Below are 19,909 nucleotides of genomic sequence, written 5' to 3' on the forward strand. Positions count from 1 at the left end.
TGTTTAGGAACGTTGCATCAGCCAAAAGGGAAGAGAATACTTTCAGAGGTCCGGCTGTTATTGGCCCCTTTGGGGTTAATCGGGGGACTGAGTCGTGTTGTAATTTATAAATGGATACCACCATATGAAAGACCACTTTAAGATTAGTCATTTGACCAAGTTTGGTACTGTTTAGCTGAGTAACAACCAAGTCATGTACCTCAGTGAAACATGGTTCAAACTCCATACAAACGTCTCCAATTTTGAGACGACGTCCCCTAAAACGATATAGACTCTCTCAAAATGTTTTTGCAGTTCTGTGATATACTTAAAAATTGATAAACATCGTAATTTAACAACCAAGTTTCTTTGAAATGGTAACTATAAGACATTATTATATCTCTCATTTAGTACGCGCCGTGTAATTGGTTAGTTTTGCGGGCTGTGTTTCACTGTACGGCCCGCTAAATTTGAAAGTTTCCTTTCCCGCGTGCCCGATTAACCTTAGAGATTTCATATATTACTAACGTCGTTTTGTCGGTCCGTAAGGTAAGTTAAGGATCCTCGTTTTTTCCCGTTGATTTATGGCCCACGTGCTTCGCGCATGGGACAAATCAATGGGAAAAAAATTCAAATTTCCCATAAATCAATGGGAAAAAACTCGGTCCGTAATTTACAGTACGGACCTCGACTTCAGTTAGTAAGCGGTATGTACTTTACAGGAGTAACAAAAATTAGTAACTTTTTAAGCATTTGTATGGTTTTGGGGGACGTCTCTGAGCGACCACTTCCCTTTAAGGGACCACTATCCAAAACACCAAATTTTTCCCAGTCCCACATTTTGGGAAAACACCACATTTTTCGCAGTCCCAAATTTTTCCACACGTAAGCGATCGCCACGCATTTTTGGGGTGACGGCATTATAATTTTTGATTGTTTTTAACCTCTTGTAAGGGACCACTTGAAACATGTTTGCTGTATGTACTACGCTACTCAGAGTTTACGAGGAACTTTTGGTGAAAACCTAGCACTGCTCGTATTGTAACTAGTAGAATGTATGCAATAAATTCTTTTCGAATAAGTACATGTGTCAGACCTGTTCCTGGAAGAGACCCCCCTCTGGTTCGACTCGTAAGCAACCACCACTCGTAAACGACTACTAAATTTTGGTATTTTGGATGGTCGCTAACGGGAGGTTCGACTCTATACAAGAAAAAAAATCACTCTCCATGCCAACTCAATTGCTCACTATTTGAACCACATACAACCCATAATTTCTTGATTCGCTCTGACGAACTGGCTAACGTAACGCTCAAAACGTCAGCATTTAGATCTCTTTATGGAGGCCAAATTAGTTTATCAACTCTGTTGATGAAAGCAAACGTTCGTTTCCAAATTTAAACGCTTAGTTTTGAGTGTCCGTCAAAAAATGGCGGACAACTGTCAGCCTGAGTAGGACGAATGAAAAAAAGTCTGTTTATAATCGGAGAACACAAAAAAAAACCTTGCACTCTTCACGATACTAAAAAAATGCTTTAGTTAAAAACAACGAAACAAACCAACAACTTTCGGTAATCATGAAGCATGTATACGTACTGCGAACGAAAGATTATATAGAAGAAAGATTCTCGCAGTTATCTACGCAAGGGGACTGTTGTTTTTTTGCAACAGTCTGGCGAGAGATAACTGCGAGAACTTGTGGTAGTTTTCCGAAATTTTGTGAAAATCCAATATGGCTGATCCAGGATGGCCGCCGTTTTGAAACCATGACGTAATTTCCACGTCGGTCACATATCCCATAACCGGATAACTTCCCATTGCACACTACAAAAGAAACATGTCGGGTCATCCTCTAAGCTTCCTCAACCACCTTAAGATCCGAGGACTGCGGGTGGAGATAAAGAAAATTGCCGAACCACTTCCGGATAGCCGTCGTGAAAAATTTCCCTCCGTAGCGGGATTGTGTACTACGTCGAAAGGCCCGCAGTTTGCCGCCTTGTCTAACTGAATTGAGTAAATCACTTTAGGTCTAATTCGACGAAATTCTTTTTTACTTTGGACGCTTAAAGAATTTTCAATCTTAGTGGATCGTTTATTTGAGTTTTTTTACGAAAGGAAAACGATTTTAAAGGAATAATTTCCCTTTCATTTTATCGATCTTGCCAGGCTGTCGACGACCACATGGAAAACCGCTGTGACTCTGCCCTCACGAAGCCGCCAAACCAGTAACTTGTCAATGTGCCTTTTTATGCACTGTAAGTAATATCTATGAAAGACTTAAATTAGAAAATATCCCGTTTGAATTCATTCTGTTGTGTTGTAGATAAACCAGTTGTCCTTTATCGAAATAACGAGTAAGCAAAATCGAGCTTGTTTTGATTTGAGCTTAAGACTTAAATTAAAGCCATGTTAAAGCTTTAAATTTTTCCTGCCGGAATGAGGACAATTAGTAGAAGACCCTTGTAGGGCAGGGATGTCTCTCGGCGAGACACTCACTGTCATGCATATCATTCAATTTGAATTTGTCGTAACTTTCGTAGGGAAAATCTGAATTTTTCGACTTGTTTAAATTTTACAAGAGAAGAAATTCGTCGTCGAAGCTTTCAAGGAGAAGGTCATGGACCAATCTGAATAAAGCCATAACTACAATAAAATTTATGCGAACTTTCTTTATTCAACGCGTAGCCGTCATACGGTTTCTTAAAGTTTACTTTTCCCGCCTCACAACGGCGGCCTCTCCCCAGGTTAATACTCTCGTAGTTATGTTAGGGGAGGGGGGGGGGGGGAGGGTGTAGATAACTAAACAAATCTCAGTCTAAATACGGTCCCGTCATGCCTTCGTGTGGTCCCGAGAGACACGTGCGCTTTTAAACAGATCAACGCCACCATGGAACCGTGGAACACGGAGCCTTTTGTTGACGTTGGGACAGCGAGGCTCGATGTAAGACTGATCATGCCAAAGATTTCTCAAACTCCCCTTGGTAGAGCAAAGTATGTAAGACGCATGCGTGTTTTGTATTTACATTGTTATCAGCAGTATGTCGCTGATAAAAAACGGGATGGATTATGAGAAAGTACAAGTTTGGAGCTACCTCAGATCTAAATAAAAAGACAAGGTCAATTGGGGAGAAGTGAGGCGGTTTATCAACAAAAAATCGAGAACAATTAGGTCAAATAGTATATAACATTCAAGGCCAGGTGGATACATTTTCGAAAATAAGGAGATTCTGAAACAAACGTTTTAAACTAAAAAAATTAAGTAAAAATATGCCTTTTTATATAACCTAAGATCTACTGGAAATTTTTTGGTCATATTTCCAGAGGAATTAAAGAATTTAGTTAGTAGGCAAGTAAGAAATCTTTTGTTTTTATTTCTGTTTTTGAATGGTCCTAAATTCTTTAAAGAAAAAGCGAGCGTTCTCGGGACATGTGACGTGATTTGAAAATTGAAGGTCGCGCATGTTTACTCAAATCTAAAGCAATCCAATATCACAATCTTGCTGTTCTGTGAACGGGAAGCAAATCAAGCAAGTTCCGATGTAACACGTTTATGTTTCAGAACTCAAATATCACAAGCGTCAATTCCAATATTTAGACCGCTAATTGCCAACTTCGCATGTTTTTACTGTTATTTTGAGGAATACTGCTTTGTATGTTACCTTTAGCTTTCTTTAACGGATAAGTATCATATTTACAGATATTATTTATCGCATTATTGCAGAAATTACGATCATTTATTGATCCTGTAACATTTTATTTTTTCCTAAGTGAGAGCGTTCTCTTTATGCTAAAAAAGGCCTCTGGTCACGTAAATTGAACGGCTGTTGTCTTCTCTTTTCAGAATACTAGAGAGATGAAGACTGCAAAAACTTTGGTGGTTAAAACAAAACAAGGTCAGAATACAGAACGAATGAAATAATAATGTCATAGAAACTATGGTGTTAAAAACAAAACACGTTTCGGTGATTGTTTTTCCCAGACCTTATGTATGCGCTCTAACAGAGCATATTTTAACTTATACGATCCGCATCCGCTTATTAGAGTTACCCGCTAACAGGAGGTTAGAAATGTAGACTTTCTGTAGAAATTCCGGAAGGCAGTTTGATGTCCGATTGCAGTAGTTTGACTCCTCGTCAATTTTCTGAGGATAAAGGTTGCAGCGTGAGGGGTTGAAGAGTGTTTAAGTACAAAGCACCCCGTCTACAACGACCAACCGTACTCCCCTTAAATGGCAACGCTGCCAAACCTAACAGAACCAACCGCTGTAGGAACTGATCACCAATTTCACGACACAAATTTCCCCAACACCATTTTTATTTCTTTCAGCTGACTGAGCATTGATATCAAGTTACAGCTTTAAGTTTTACATCTAATGAGCAAGTGCCGCGCTCTCAACTTTTAACTTACAATATAATATCCTGTTTACAGAATCCGAAATAACTAACTTTGGATAAGGCTCACAGCTGCTTGGTTTAGATAAGGCACTGGATGCCTAAAGATGCTTTTCGCAAAGAATGGTGGGAGCCTTCGGAGCCCAAACTCCTACGCATTCGCAGCTTAAGTCATTCCACTTTCTTAGTGTTTTGATAAAGTGGCCGCAATCCTCATTACCTCCCACGTTGTTAGGTTCCCCTGGTCCCCAATTGATATACTGCCCTTCCAATGGGGTGCCATCAATCCAATACCATTTGGAGTCATCAGTGTTTTTCTTCAGTCCGATCCACGCTATCCCCTGAGGGACCGTTTCCTGCTTCACTGCCAGTTGGTAAACGAAGTCGTTTTCTTCGGCTGAGTTGATTACAACAAGGTCTCCTCCAAGCTTCTTACAAACTGCTCGAGCATCTTCCCATTTCGGAGTTATCGTATCGTCGGCGTAATAGCATGACCCTCCTGATCGTACCCAACCAGATGGACAACCTACGCAGCGAAAGTAAACAAATTAATCTTCTCTTCTCTCGTTCTTATATGAATTCATACAAACTTTTAGATGTTTTGTCTGAAGCTAAATTTGTCTGTGTAACAGCGATTTTTTGCGTCGTTATAGTGTACGCATATTTCAATTTCTTCGAAATTTCTTTTAATTGCGTCTTAAGTGTACATGTTTGCATATATGTATGTTTTTAAGTGAAATGCAAAATTAATACTAAATTGGAATTTTATCAGTTTGTTTTCTTTATGTACGCTCACGCTTTTACTGCTGTGCAACCATTAAATTTCTCCTATAAACTTGGTTATTCCGTTCTATAACTATCAAGGATATCTGTTTGCCAACTTACACTTTACAATGCATCTGTCAGTGCAAGTGTCTCCGCAGGATGACGAATCCCGAGCGAAAATTGCCTTCACTGTGGAAAAAAATAATACCAGACTAATTTAAACCTTATGACAATATCATGAAAATAATCAACAGATAGGAATACAGCTCCTACATGAATTATGTGCATAAGTGCATGAAGGAATCATGCAAAGTTAATACTATGGAATAAAATCATGTTGGATTAAGTTTGTAATATCACTTCCAAAATAATAAACTTTAATTAAACTTGAATGGGCGCGAACAATAACAAGTATGACAAAAAATAGTATGTAGCCTGTGCGTGGGAATCGAAAAGGTAGCCTGTAAACAATTTTTAATTCAAGATAAATGACTTTCAAAAGGGGAAACAGGCGAAAATATTTCTCTAGTGGAGAGCTTTTAAGTCTGGTTTCTATGCGATAGCCAAACCTGTGCGGAACGAGTTTTCTAAAGAGTAGCTGGTGAATTAGTCTACTTGTTATAGCCTATTAATTTGTATGTTTCGAATAGGCCAATTTTCACGATGACAATTATACCAGAATTTAGTTTGTTTTCCTTTTCAAATTCAAATTTTGTAACATAAGTGGAGAGCAAAGAACAATAGCTTTATTAGCATGAAGAAACAAAAACCTGAAGGATTCTGTTTGCCGTTGATAATGTGCTATTAGCCCGTGTTGACTCGGGTTGTATCTGAACATTCAATTATAATTATTGCAATCTTACTTCGTTCCTTCCCAGAATGCTCTGCCTTCGCCACCACTGACATGACGACGAGAATAAGGCAAATTGCTTCCTTGATTGCCATCTTTGATTCTGCCAAGAAAAAAAAAAGCAAACAAACAAACAAACAAACAAACAAGCACACTATAACGATAACTTTTAAATTTACAGCGATTGATGAATTTCTGATAATGTAATCTATATAGTCCGTGTTTCATTTGCTTACTACAAAAACCTTTTCTTTTTTCAGGATCCCCTTATTTTCGGAAATTTTTTCTACCAAGTTTTAAAAATATTATCTACACTAAATATTTCTCGATTTTTTTTGTCCATTAAGCCTCTCAGTTTTCCCCAGTCGACCTTCTCTCCTTGTACTATGCATTGTTTATTATTAGCTGTATTTTGTAGAGTTGTTATCGCAAGAGTTTCGACTACGACCACCAATAAATATGGAGAGAGGAGATCACCCAATAAACTAAATTCGACGGCACTACGACTTTATATTGACGGCTAGTTGGGAGAAAATATATTCCGTATTGGGCAGAGTCGCGAAGCGACAGAGCCCAATACGGAATATATTTTCTCCCAACGCCGTCAATATAAAGTCGTACTGCCGTCTTAAAATCGAATTTAGTTTTTTATCGCGATACTGACATTTTGTTGGAGAAAGTAAACGGATAAAGTACAAATCGTGCGCTGATTGAAAGAGAAATTCTTACTTAGGTTAAACTGTAGATATGGTAATATCCGTGCGCGAAATTTTTTCCCGGGGCAGGTTATTGAATTTTTGGCTTTAATTTTTACGTCAAAACAAAGAAAATGCAAAATATTTACAGTCTATAAAGCACCTACCATTGATAAAATAGACGAGCTAGTAGGTTTGAACATTTTACCAGCAAATTTTATTGAAAATTTGTTACCGCCGAGATATAAACAACAACATGAAAACAGTGATGAATAAACCTCACAACCAGAAGCAAGAATAAAAAGAGCAACCATACTAGTACCCAAAAACGAAAACAGAGCACTGTTATCCTAGCTTAGATGCCGAGGAGATTTAGAAATTTGAAAGAGACCAAGCAGCGAAAAATATTGTAAAAATTACCGAGTCTGCCGTTCGGCGCTACGACAAGAAGATCAAATTTACAGACCTGAACCATTTAAGAGAACGCAGCAGAGCTCTTGGAGCAAATTTTTCTAGAGATAAGAGATATCAGAAAAGAAACAGATCCTTTTGCTTTGAAAATGCCATAATTTGTTGGAATTTAAGCTCATCGAATTTTCGCTTATCTTCAAGAAAAAAGTTGTATCCGCTGTATCATGGTACATCCTCACCACAAAAAAAATATTATAAGTGGTCCTCGAACAGTGTCAGTCAGAAGCTTTGTAAACTCAAATGAAAAGAAAAAAACAACACCATCTAACGTCGCATGATTATTTACAGAGGTAAAATTTTGATCTGTGCGCGCCGAACCTATTTAAGTGTCGTGCTGCCGTGTGGTCGATTAGTTCCTTTGGCCAGGGACAGAGTGGCTCGGAATGGATTGAATCTTGAAAAATTTTAGGCAGGTTCTCGTATTTTTGCTTCCAAAATGTGCTAGAACAGATCACGAGTTGTTTCTTTCAAGAACTGAGTTTATTTCTTTCTTCTCGTTGTTGTATAATTATTTTGTAGCCAAGTGAAGGTCTTATTTCACCATTTTTAACAAAGTGGTCAAAAACTCCATGATACTTCCCCTTTAACCCACCGAATAAAATCTTGACCAAGCCGTCATGCCTCTAAACAACTAACAAGACAATTCCACTCTATGCTGATTATCCGATGGTTGTTTCACTCGTCAGACACAACACAAAGACACGCAAAGACAGGCAAGCAAATAAAAACAACGAAAGGTTTGTCCTTCTCTCCTGTCCCTAACCTTCGTTGTTCGATAAAACAGCTTTGCGGTGTCTTATTCTAATCCAAGTGCGAGGGGTTTTCTTTTTGCCCCACCTTTGTGGATCATGATATACCAAAAATTTTCATCGTCAGATTGATGTAGTTTAAATTCAAAATACCGTAGTTTGGTTGTTGCTAAAGAATGCGAACTATACAATATAAGCTCTGTTGTGCAGGATATCAGCAAACTAGCCCAACGCCTAACGCAGAGTTCAGGAATTGAATCACAGCGTAACGCAGAAACAATTGTTGTGAGAGTAGAAATAATTTTCGCTTAGCTTAAATGTTAATGCCAAAAAATTATCCTATGGTACATACCTTTGGTATCTTAGCCCTGTCGATCACAGTTACTTAGTTTTGCAGTAAAACAGGTGAACCTGCAAATAAAACAATTGTGTCAATCGACTTGGGCTTACTTTCAATTTAAAATTTACGATAGAAACTACCTGATGTCAAACCGATAAGCCTTGCTTCAGAAAGACAAACTAATCTTCAATGACCACCAAGATATGGCAACGAAGGATGGGCTAATTGGTGGCAGGTAGCTCTGCTATTGACTGGCGGAGACTTGGGAAATTATGATTGGTTATCAGCAAAGTAAACAAAACGTAATTGGTAAAAAGATGATTGACAAAGCATGAAATCCACGCCCCGTACCATTCCCCTCGCGTTAAGTTGCCAAAGCAACAACTTCCTCCACCGTAGGCATTCCCCAGTTCCCAATTCCTATGACATACCCGAACTACATTCTATCTTCCATAACAACGTTTCTTTTCATGGCCAGAAACGGTGTAAAATATATAAAGATTCAATAATATCATACCCAACTTGTTTTTCCAAGTGTGAAAGTGATTTTTAAGTACAAAATTTCTGCAGATTGATACTCCGCAGTGTTCTCAATTAAAATTATGCTCTAGACATACAAGATTAAGGTTCATAAAGAAAACATATCAAACACTTGTGTTTTGACGGCTTAAAATGGATTTACAATGATATTGATATAAAACGACAGTGGCGCCACACTTTGTTTACAGCTTTTGGAAAATTGAAACTAAAGCTTAAGTTATTCATGGCGTTGCAGTAGCGTTTAATACAATAAGAGAAACGATACGTTTTAGAGACATGTACAATGCACATTTTTGCAGCGAAAAAAAGATGGGAAAACCTGGATTGGAAGTAAAACGATTTTCTTGCTCTTTTTTAGGGATTGCATCTATATCAAACTTGCAACCGAGACAACGGGAACGTCCGGGAATCGTCCAAGCCATTTAAGGTAAGGCCCACGATCATTATATTTTGTCCTTTGACAAAATGTCAAAATGATATATGTTGGAAATTATGTAGCGAACTGGTGGCGGCACATCAAAGCTGTTTGTTATTTTTCCTTTTGGTGAGCTTCCTAACTGAACATGTCTTTAATATTATCATTAAGCTTATTATTGTAAGAATAAACTTTAGGTGAAAGTAATAAAAACTAAAACCATTTATTGCTTGCTCCTTTTGGTAGGATAAGGGTTTAAAGTTTGCATTTAATAATAATAATAATAATAATAATAATAATACTAATAATAATAATAATAATAATAATAATAATAATAATGATAATAATACTAATAATAATTTATTATTATTTATATAGCGCGAGAATTTAATAGCGAAAATAAAAGCGTGGATGATAGAAAAAAGGAACGCTAAAAACAATAAAAGCCGAAACATTGATGCTGATGTCCATCCTGTCTACACAAGTCAGAAGATCAAGGGAAAAACCAAACCAAAGGAACATAAACCTCCAACTGAGAATCAACAAAACCTTGTTTATTATTTCAAGTGTGGTCTGTGCGATGCAGACTATGTTGATTTCATGAGTCGACACTTACATCAACGTGTGAAGGAACACAAGTGGTCAACAATCGGCAATAACGTAAAGGATGAGATGGAAAGGATCCAGAGACAGTATTGCAAGCAATTTTACAATCCTAAAGTCGTGCCTGAGCAAACCCGACTGTTTGATCTTCGAGACGTTTTTTATTGGCCACCTAAAGCCGAAGATCCGTGCGAAGTTATTTGTTTAATTATTTCACTTTTAAATACCTTTTATTGTTTTTAACGTTCCTCTTTTATCATTCACGCTATTATTTTCTTGTATTGTTTCGATGTAGATATCTTGGAGCTTTTAGTCAGTATCTCATTAGTCCTTTCACAATTGTATATAAGCACATACTAATTTTACTTCTTAGCTTGAACTTGAAAACGATCGTCGGACGGTTGAAACGTCGTTCTTTTTAACGTAAATTTTTGGAGTTAAGTCCGTTTCGAAAAGTTTGTTGATTCGTAAATGTAATAAATTTGTTGAACGCTATCGGTCAGACCAGTTCCTATGGCGCTTATGTCATTTCAACGTAAGAACGAGATGTTAATCAACATTCAGTATAGATGTTGACATCACGAAATGCTAAAATTCTTGAACAATTTTAATCAATTGGCGTGTGTTAAACTGACTTAGCTCTGTAATTTTGGAGCACGAAGTAAAACATGATGTAGGATCTTTGTCTCTTATTTAATATTAGTTATTTCTTCGCATGGGAAATTGAAAATGATCAATTAACGTTTGCCCTGCCTAGTGTCAAGGAGCAGCAATTGATAAGCTTTATAATGCAAAATTTCCATTCTTTTTATTTTTCGGATACAATTCAATTCAATTCAATTTTATTTTTCACACGTACAGCGAGATTCAATACTGATAAATAAAAAAAAAACAATAAACATTTATATTACAAAATGTCAAAATGAGGTATGTTGGAAATTATGTAGCGAGCTGGTGGCGGCAGATCAAAGCTTTTTGTTATTTTTCATTTTTGGTGAGCTTCCTAAAACATGTCCTTAATATTATCATTAAGCTTATTATTGTAAGAATAATTTTTTGGTAATAAAAACTAAAACCATTTGTTACTTGCTCCTTTTGGTAGGATAAGGGTTTAAAGTTTGAATTTAATAATAATAATAATAATAATAATAATAATAATAATAATAATAATAATAATAATAATAATTGATTATTATTTATATAGCGCGCGAATTTAATAGCGAAAATAAAAGCGTGAATGATAGAAAAAAGGAACGCTAAAAACAATAAAAGCCGAAACATTGATGTTGATGTCCATCCTGTCTACACAAGTCAGAAGATCAAGGGAAAAATCAAACCAAAGGAACATAAACCTCCAGCTGAATTATTTCAAGTGTGGTCTGTGCGATGCAGACTATGTTGACTTCATGAGTCGACACTTACATCAACTTGTGGAGGAACACAAATGGTCAGCAATCGACCTAAAGCCGAGACTGAACAAACAATGCGACTAGATCCGTGCGAAGTTATTTGTTTAATTATTTCACTTTTAAATACCTTTTATTGTTTTTAACGTTCCTCTTTTATCATTCACGCTATTATTTTCTTGTATTGTTTCGATGTAGATATCTTGGAGCTTTTAGTCGGTATCTCATTAGTCCTTTCACAATTGTATATAAGCACATACTAATTTTACTTCTTAGCTTGAACTTGAAAACGATCGTCGGACGGTTGAAACGTCGTTCTTTTTAACGTAAACTTTTAGAGTTAAATCCGTTTCGAAAAGTTTGTTGATTCGTTAATGTAATAAATTTGTTGAACGCTATCGGGCAGACCAGTTCCTATGGCGCTGATGTCATTTCAACGTAAGAACGAGATGTTAATCAACATTTAGTATAGATGTTGACATCACGAAATGCTAAAATTCTTGAACAACTTTAATCAATTGGCGTGTGTTAAACTGACTTAGCTCTGTAATTTTGGAGCACGAAGTAAAACATGATGTAGGATCTTTGTCTCTTATTTAATATTAGTTATTTCTTAGCATGGGAAATTGAAAATGATCAATTAGCGTTTGCCCTGTCTACTGTCAAGGAGCAGCAATTGATAAGCTTTATAATGCAAAATTTCCATTCTTATTATTTTTCGGATACAATTCAATTCAATTCAATTTTATTTTTCACACGTACAGCGAGATTCAATACAATACATAAAAAAACAATAAACATTTATATTACAAAGGAGGATTAAAAAGAATTAGGATAAATTTGTTTGGTTTAGTGTGAGCAGTGCCCAAAGGAGCATGCTGCTTTCGAGTTGGGCACTGCTTACGATGGAAGAGAAAACTATTTCGGTGGAAGACAAAAATTATTTGGAAATGTTTGAAAAAGAAAAAGAGCGTGTTTAGCGAACGGATGACGGTGAAGAACTCTACATTACTTTTGGTTTATAAGCAAATTTTTCCTGTATTTGGTTTTAAACGAAGAAGCGGAGTTTGATTGCTTAATGTTATAGTCTATTGTTTCCCATATTTGTGATGCTGGATAGGGTGTTGTTAGAAATTAAACTATGAGCATAAATTAGCATAATTACGCGTGAGTGGCGGGAAGAGGCCACGTGAGAAGAACATGCCTTTGAGTTGAGATTTTATCGTCGGATGCGGATCGATGGAGTTTTGAGTGTAGAGTGTAGAATCCGTTGTTAGATCAACTTTACAGAACTGAAACAGCCTAAGTGAAGCGTAATTACGAGGAAAATTGTGAAGAAGTCATTATTTATCGTGAGTGGAATTAAATACTTGAAAAACCTTTATTACATGGTCCTCCGATCCCGGATAAGCTGCCAGAACAACGAGTGAATCATCAAAACAGCTACAAATCATCGAAGGACTGCATTGAAAAGCCAAGGTTCCCTTAGCGGAGAGTTTGGAAACATCATGAACGCCGAAAAGGCCAGGAATATTCGAGAGGCTCACGAGGCGTTTGTGTACAAAACGATGAAACAAGGACCCTGACTATAAAAGGACCTTTGGCCTGGCCAAGCTGTCATTCATTTATCCCCAGACACTGAGCTGTCAACATCAAATCCCGCTCTCCGCGACGGTGCTCAGTGCTCAGTGACCTCAGTGGAAAGAGACATACCTCTCGGCGCTGTATTGTTCAGTTCTATTAGAAATATATAGTAAGAATCTGGTAAGAAATTCATTCAAAGATGATCGGTGGTGGAAAACGAATATGGTTAAGTAGAACTGGCCATATACGTCTATGGCATTTTAATATTATATACAAGCCGTTTCCATTTCGCATTTGTCTCCTTGTCTGTACTTCATATATAATAATTATTGCGTTTCTTTTTAGCTAACCGTTGAAGTTTTCGTAGATGAACAACAAAATATCATACAATCGATACGAGACGCATCTACGACTTGCGAAGTCGTATCGATGAAGCGTGTGAAGGCAAACGGTCAGTAAAATCAAATTTAGGATAGTAATAACACGTACCACTGTTCCCTTGTTGGCTGTATCTTTAGCAATTTCCGAGTATTAGAATATAGTATTTTATTCGAATACATTTCGTACGAACACAATCCATCAAATATGTACGGGAAAAAAAAAAAGATTTGAGTTCTAGAGCGGCTTTTTGAATTGCGCGCTTTTTCTTTCCAACAGAGGTAGAAACCCGATTCCGGTCTGCGGGTCGAAAATATGAAAGGTCACGGCGAAGGCTTTCATCAAAAATCTATTGCATTTTTAAATATAACTACAAATACCGATTTTGTTAAGACATCATGATCTGGGTTTTTTTTTTGCCTGACCTGAAACTGGTACGATTTCTTTTTTTGTGCGGAAAGGTTGCAGCAATTTAGAAGCGATAATTTCTTCTCTTGCCCTACTCGCCTTGTTTTGCTTTTATTGGTCGTCAGTGTTGTCACTTCTCCTGTGTTTCTTCCCGGGTTTCTTGTATGTTATGTATCGAACTCATGATAATTTGCAAGTTTGTTGTCTAGGTAGTTAGTTATCTTATTTGTTATATAGAATTAACTTTTTATTATAATTACTTATTAATATAGTTGGCTCGAAGATATTAGCACTTCAGTGCTACACTGTAAATTCGAGGGTAAATAAAGTTTATTGATTGATTGATTGATTGAAAACACTGGCTGCATGTCTGACTGGCGATGCAGTCTTGTTTTGGGCCCTGGATCATGTTATCAGATGTTCTCTTTTATTGCTAATAAAAGCTTATGCAGTTGATAAAATTACTGAGGATCACTCATAGTTTAGTTTATTGTTCTATTTTTAGTTCCTGGCAGACGATTCGAAATTCCGGCTGTTGCAGATGAAAATGGACCTACAGAACCAATACGTCTTTTCCACCGACGTAACGATATTCAGGCCCCCGAAACTGGCCCTGAACTAGCAGAAGCAGCTGCTGAGGCACCTGCAGAAGCAACAGCGTGTGAGTTTTGTCTTCAGGCGCGCTGCATCACTGCTTCCCCTTTCAAGCCGCAGAGAAGAAGTGACGCAAGAATAAAAAACCACACCAAGCGCGGAAAAGACTACAAATGGTACTGGAAGACGCTAAAGGATTGTGGCCTTTGGGAGAATGCCACATATCTAGAACGAAAGGAGCAGTTGGGGTGTCTAATAGACGATGTGAGGGAGGTGATGCCCCATTGTGTCATCAAAGATGTTCGTGGCCGATGGCCCAATCCTGCCAATGTACCCTACCAGGGGCACAGAAGATCTTAGTCGGCAGAACAATAATTAAAATAGCAGTCTTTCCTTTCCTGAGTGGAGAATATATTTTGCTACTGACAAGTAAACAAGTGCATTTCATTATAATTTTGTTTACTTGTCGAAATAAAAGAAAACTTCAATAGTATTTTTAATTCCTTTGTATAAATGATATAGTGCGCTGTCTAATTTTTGTCATTTTTTCAAACATTTACAACAAGTTATAAAAGAAAGCCCAAATGGAATCCTTGAAGTGAAAAGTCCTCTCAACCAGCACTCTATGAGGTGCAATCCTGTCAGGTTGCCGGCTGGTCTGATAGAACTGCTCGCTGCTCGTTTCTCGCAGCACATTCTCATTCTAGAAAAAAATAGAGATGGAAATAATGTATGTCAGTATACATGTGTGGTTGACGTTCAGTACCATAATAAAGTGTAGTGGTTTCCAATAATTATATGTCACCAGATCAAAACCCATTTTCATCACACCCCCCCCCCCTCCCCCCACCCACACACACACACGCGCAACCCAACTGAACGAAACACTACTCCATATCTACACATCGGCACATCCCCCACCAAATAAAATATGCCCCAGACTACAAATTAATTTCAGAACACTGAGAAACTTCAGAAGTAGCAACCCAATTCCTTCCCCGCCCTAATCCATTTACAATAACCACTAACCCTCCTTAGAAAATATAGTAACCAATGGAGGGAGCTCTACTATACCCAGTCAAGAATAGCCAACTGCATCTGCGTCTTATACGTGTCTGCACGACTAAAATGAATGCGTTTTGCCGCATAGACAAGCTTTACCAAGTGCAACGTCTCAACCCAATACGTGTCAAGGCACTGCAAAAACATGAATAAGGGTTAGATTGAAGTGATAAGTTGGTCATAACAGTTTTTTAAACACCAAATAGTGTATTTAGGCAACTCAATGGAAACTCTGGTCACATTTTTGACAAAGACATGTACAGTATATATTAAATCCACAACGGAAAAAAGATTGTAATGTCTAAATACCTGGGCATAATCAGCAGCATTTTTGTAGATTGTAGTCCCTTCAATAGCTTTCCTGTATGCAGCAATAGCCCTGTCACTGATAAGGGGTTTCTTGTTGCATACATACCCCTCTTGGTGACATCTGGAGTCCTCGTGACATTTGAAATGGTCTCCCTAAGTAAATAAAAAGAGTGCACATAATATATGAAAGACATCAAAGCACAAAAAAAAATTATCAGGCCAGTAGTTAGTGATGACTTTTGATTATTTAGCACAGTTTACAACTTAATATGTTTCAATGTTGGAAAAAAGTTTACAACTTATTTTTTGTTGGCATACCATGCCAGGTGTCATAGGAGTTCTTTAAAATTCCTTTCCCATTCAGCCAAATCTTAAGTGCCGGTACATAGTCGTGTGCAACTTCACCAATGCGATGACCTAAAAAAGGAAAGAATTATTGGTTGGTAGAGTTGCATTTATATGCATTAATTACTGTGAAGTATAATTTGTTTACACTGAACAGAGTAAACTGATAAGAAAACATTACTTGAATGTCATGAGTCAAGTGAACACAGGACCCGTAGCAAAAAAAGACTAAACATAGGAAATTAGGAATCAAAATTTATAGGCCATTGCCGAGTTGCCTGGGTATGTGCCAAGTCTTTCATATGATAATGAGTTTGCGTTCATACCGAAATAACACTCACTTTCATATGAGACCTTGCACTTACCCTCGCTTCGCAAAGGAGGCTACAGGCAACTTGTTGCATTTATCTCACCAAGAGCTGTTAGAGAATCAACCACTTCTTTGGTCATTGGAACTTCCCGTGAAGCAGCTGATGCCATGTCATTCTTTGACCAACTGAGGCTAAAAATAACCTTCTTGTTGCTCTGAAATAAAACGAAGGCAGAATTTTTACTACCAACAATCAATACTCAGCTACTATGTGCCAAAGAAGTTGTGGCCTACAGCTGCAATATATTTCATGTTTAATAAATTATACAACAGCTACTATAGTGGACTCAACCAGCTGGCCTCCTCAGCTGAGCAGCCAATGAAACCCAGTCCTCTGTTTGTAGTCAAAGTTATTGTACCAGTAAATACGTATCCCAAAGGTATGGTGTATTATCTATCACTGTTAATATTGTTATCACATTATTCATACCGGTGAGATATAGCTGAAACAGTGGTGTGTTGTGCAGGACGACTTGAGTCATGTCTTGCATCTGTAATGATGACCTGGAAAAAATACACAAAATAATAATATTAAAGTATGAGGCAAGAAGCCAGATGATTAGTCCTCTTTTTGTAAGCATGTTGTGCCTTTATAATATATTCAAATTATAAATAAAAATACTAACATCCCCATTTGCAGCATATTAAGGATCTTGTTGTACCTCTCTGCGAGCCTCAAGCAGTTTTTCCTCATACACAGCTTTCACAGCATTTTTGTAGCCAAGGGAGGAGTACACTGCCAAGAAAGAAAATATTGTCGTTACATTATGTGTCTGCCAGTTCCATCAATGCATTAGCTTTGTTGGAAAATATAAATGATTGGCATGCAATATACGCAACTGATGAAATTCTCTCCGGTGCCTGAGGAACAACACTAAACACTTGTCAGAAGAAATCGCTGAAGCATCCTAGAGATTCCCATGACAGTTACTGACTGTCTTAGCTTTGAATATCTGCCGGATGCGAGCTAACGCACAAAACAATGGAGATACATGTCAGCTCTAAGAACATCATCCTTGTCTTTCAGTCACGAACTGAGCAACAGAGCTGAAAACAACTGCAAGAGGTCAAAGCTCTCGAAAGCGAAAGACAGCAGTGATCAACATTGTAAAGACGTGGATCTGATAGACCCTCATATACGTGATAAACGAACACCCTGCAATCTCACCGCAGGTCAATAGCATCAACATGAAATCACGAGTAACGCATGCCACGGATCCTATGTCTTCATAGATGACATATATTTAACGCTGTCTCCTAAAGACGCGGATCTATTAGACTCTCATATACGTGATAAACGAACAGCCTGCAATCTTACTGCAGATAAGCATGAAATCACAAGTCAGTTAAAAAAATCCACGGATCCCATGTCTTCATAGATAGCATTTATTTAGCACTGTCTGATATCTTGCAGTTAATCCGAGCCAGTGAACCCAGACAAATGCCACAGAGCTAGCATTTTCAATGGCATATAAAGAACTTCTCTTAACGGCTCAGAATGATCATTAAGAAAATCTCCATTCAGTACATTTGAGTTTTTTCCTTCATGATCAAGATTAACGTCTCATTAAGCAGAGATAAGCTATAAAGGCTTTAAGACCAATCTTTCTGCGAACTGCAGGAGTCACGCAGGCCCGTCAACACTTTTATACAAATAGATATAACTAGCACACAAGAACTTGTTTTTTGATTTAGTACACAAATGTGTCTCAGTACTAGTAAACATGCAGGTATGCATGGATGTGTGAGATTTTGTTTGTGTGTGTTTGTGAAATTTAACTTGTACCACCAACAAGCTCTATATCTGGTAGCAGATTTGTCCTCAGTAATGACTGTGCCATTTCATATAAAAACAAGACACCCAACATGTAACCAAATTACCAGTAGAAATGTACTTCTGTTCCACATTGCCAATGTTAGCTGCTTTGCAGCTGGAGATGTACTGGGTGTCAGTAAGCCCAGCACTGATAAATCCGTGCATCATCCTAAAAAGAGACAAGTGCATGTAATGCTGGCAGTGATCCTCAAGTCAAACGAACATAAATTTTCCAAAGTATAATATATATTGTGATATGCCAGTGACAAATGACATACCTCAAATTTGCAGTAAACTTTCCTGAGAAGCTGCTACTTGAAAACCATCGCAGTGAATGGCCAGCAGCACAAAAAACGCTTATGCGAACAACATGGCCATGCCGCAGCACTTCAAATGACTGCATGTCTAGATCATATCCACAGAGAGGACACCTTCCATTGTATTTTGCCATCGTGCCCATCAGTTGATTTATGGCGTCGGTTGATGCAACAAAATAACCCTCATCAGGCTTACTTGCTGTGTGGATATCAAAACGGCCAGTCGTATTCTCCCCGATGGACAAAACGAACGGCAGAACGTCGGATTACAATCCGTTTGCGTCTCAGCATTGCAGGTCAGAGGGGAAGGCTTGTAATCATGATGATGGAACGAGCTAGATGGAAACAATGTGGAATAACTTGCACTCGCCATTCTTCTTTGTTCAGACTCTTCGAAGGAGTCCAAGAGTCGTTCCATCATCAAAACATTTCCCATTGGCGTGCGACTGGTTATTTGTAAGATGTCCTTTATCCGCTGAATATGCGATTTCACCCTGTCCAATCGCCATTTCTGATCAGCTTCGACTTCGAGTTGAAAGGTGGACCTGACTCGATCGCGAGGTGCTTGCGGCATCACTTTGGCTTTCTTGGACGCAGAATCGGCCATAGCGAAATAGATTTGAGAATATAATCGACGGTGAAGCTGGAAGAATAATTGCGGTGTGCCTACGACTCTCGCTAGTGGTTCGATTCAAAGTGGAAGACGAGCCATCGAAATACCTCGCCATCCGCCATGAATCGAGCCATCATATTCCCAATATAGATTTATTTCATCACACTTCCACAGTTTGAGCATGTTATTAAAATGAACACCTCAAGCCATGGGTATACAAGGCTCAGATAGGCGCCACAAACGCAGAGAAGAGACTGTGTGCCATTATGAATTAGTCCGCCATTGGGGGAACCGCTGCGATCGCGAAATTTGAATTTTTTTAGGACAAGCTGTTTTTTCAAGGAAAGCAGCGTTGATAGTTTATTATACACTTATTAGCTTATTAGTTATCAACTCTGATAATAAATCAAACATTTGTTTGGATTTGCTCTGTTGAGGGATTAACGCTCAAAACATCAGCACTCTTGTTACAGTGTACTTATTCAATGTGGATTGAGTTTTTGTCTGAATTTTTCTAGAGATGAATCGGCATCTGCCACTTTAGTGTTAAAGGAGAGAGAAGGTGACGCTGAGATGACGGAGGAGTGGATCCAGTATCACCCACTGCAGCCTAGTTATAATGAGTTTGAATTTAGAAACAATCAGGTTTGTGTCACTGAGTGCTTTTGATAAGGAAAGGGTCGTCTGTGCTATTATTTCACATTCGTCAAACAACTTTATTTTGTCCCATAATCATGTGAGACTAAAATTGCTTAACTGCCCAATTGATATATATTGAATGTTAAACACGGAGGGTATTTGGTCAAATAACTAATATTGTGCTAATAACACTGAAAGTAAAAGATTTTATTAGCAGATGCTCCTTTTCTGGCAAAGAATGGAAATAAAAGGCCTCTACGCATACTACCT

The 19,909-nt window shown here is 37.9% G+C and overlaps 2 protein-coding genes and 1 pseudogene across 5 annotated transcripts; 1 reads left to right on the forward strand and 2 right to left on the reverse strand.

Annotated features, from left to right (window-relative positions):
* Positions 1 to 4,275: 4,275 nt before the first annotated feature.
* On the reverse strand, positions 4,276 to 8,451 carry LOC146451781 (CD209 antigen-like protein A). 2 transcript variants are annotated; one of them, XM_085098661.1, is made up of 5 exons: positions 8,381 to 8,451; positions 8,253 to 8,311; positions 5,999 to 6,088; positions 5,256 to 5,324; positions 4,276 to 4,896 (listed from the first exon to the last, which is right to left on the reverse strand). In XM_085098661.1, exons 3-5 carry the CDS (start codon positions 6,078 to 6,080, stop codon positions 4,472 to 4,474), a joined length of 576 nt encoding a protein of 191 aa, XP_084954787.1. In that variant the 5' UTR covers positions 6,081 to 6,088; positions 8,253 to 8,311; positions 8,381 to 8,451; the 3' UTR covers positions 4,276 to 4,471. The 2 variants fall into 2 exon arrangements, with proteins under 2 accessions (XP_084954787.1, XP_084954788.1); XM_085098662.1 differs by lacking the exon at positions 8,381 to 8,451 and having other exon boundaries at positions 8,249 to 8,311.
* A 3,480-nt stretch (positions 8,452 to 11,931) lies between these two features.
* LOC146451782 (uncharacterized) lies at positions 11,932 to 14,528 on the forward strand. 2 transcript variants are annotated; one of them, XM_085098663.1, is made up of 2 exons: positions 11,932 to 13,239; positions 14,080 to 14,528. In XM_085098663.1, the coding sequence occupies exons 1-2, from the start codon at positions 13,218 to 13,220 to the stop codon at positions 14,526 to 14,528; spliced, it is 471 nt and encodes a 156-aa protein (XP_084954789.1). In that variant the 5' UTR covers positions 11,932 to 13,217. The 2 variants fall into 2 exon arrangements, with proteins under 2 accessions (XP_084954789.1, XP_084954790.1); XM_085098664.1 differs by lacking the exon at positions 11,932 to 13,239 and adding an exon at positions 13,456 to 13,488.
* A 196-nt stretch (positions 14,529 to 14,724) lies between these two features.
* On the reverse strand, positions 14,725 to 19,112 carry LOC146451783 (uncharacterized; annotated as a pseudogene). The gene is made up of 9 exons (XR_014859951.1): positions 18,349 to 19,112; positions 18,136 to 18,239; positions 16,881 to 16,990; positions 16,685 to 16,758; positions 16,298 to 16,407; positions 15,732 to 15,956; positions 15,540 to 15,692; positions 15,243 to 15,365; positions 14,725 to 14,871 (listed from the first exon to the last, which is right to left on the reverse strand). The product of XR_014859951.1 is annotated as an uncharacterized LOC146451783 (transcript).
* Between the last annotated feature and the right edge of the window lie 797 nt (positions 19,113 to 19,909).

This window comes from Pavona decussata, unplaced genomic scaffold (genome assembly GCF_977016875.1).
Source record: "Pavona decussata unplaced genomic scaffold, jaPavDecu1.1 SCAFFOLD_384, whole genome shotgun sequence".
NCBI classification, from domain to species: domain Eukaryota; kingdom Metazoa; phylum Cnidaria; class Anthozoa; order Scleractinia; family Agariciidae; genus Pavona; species Pavona decussata.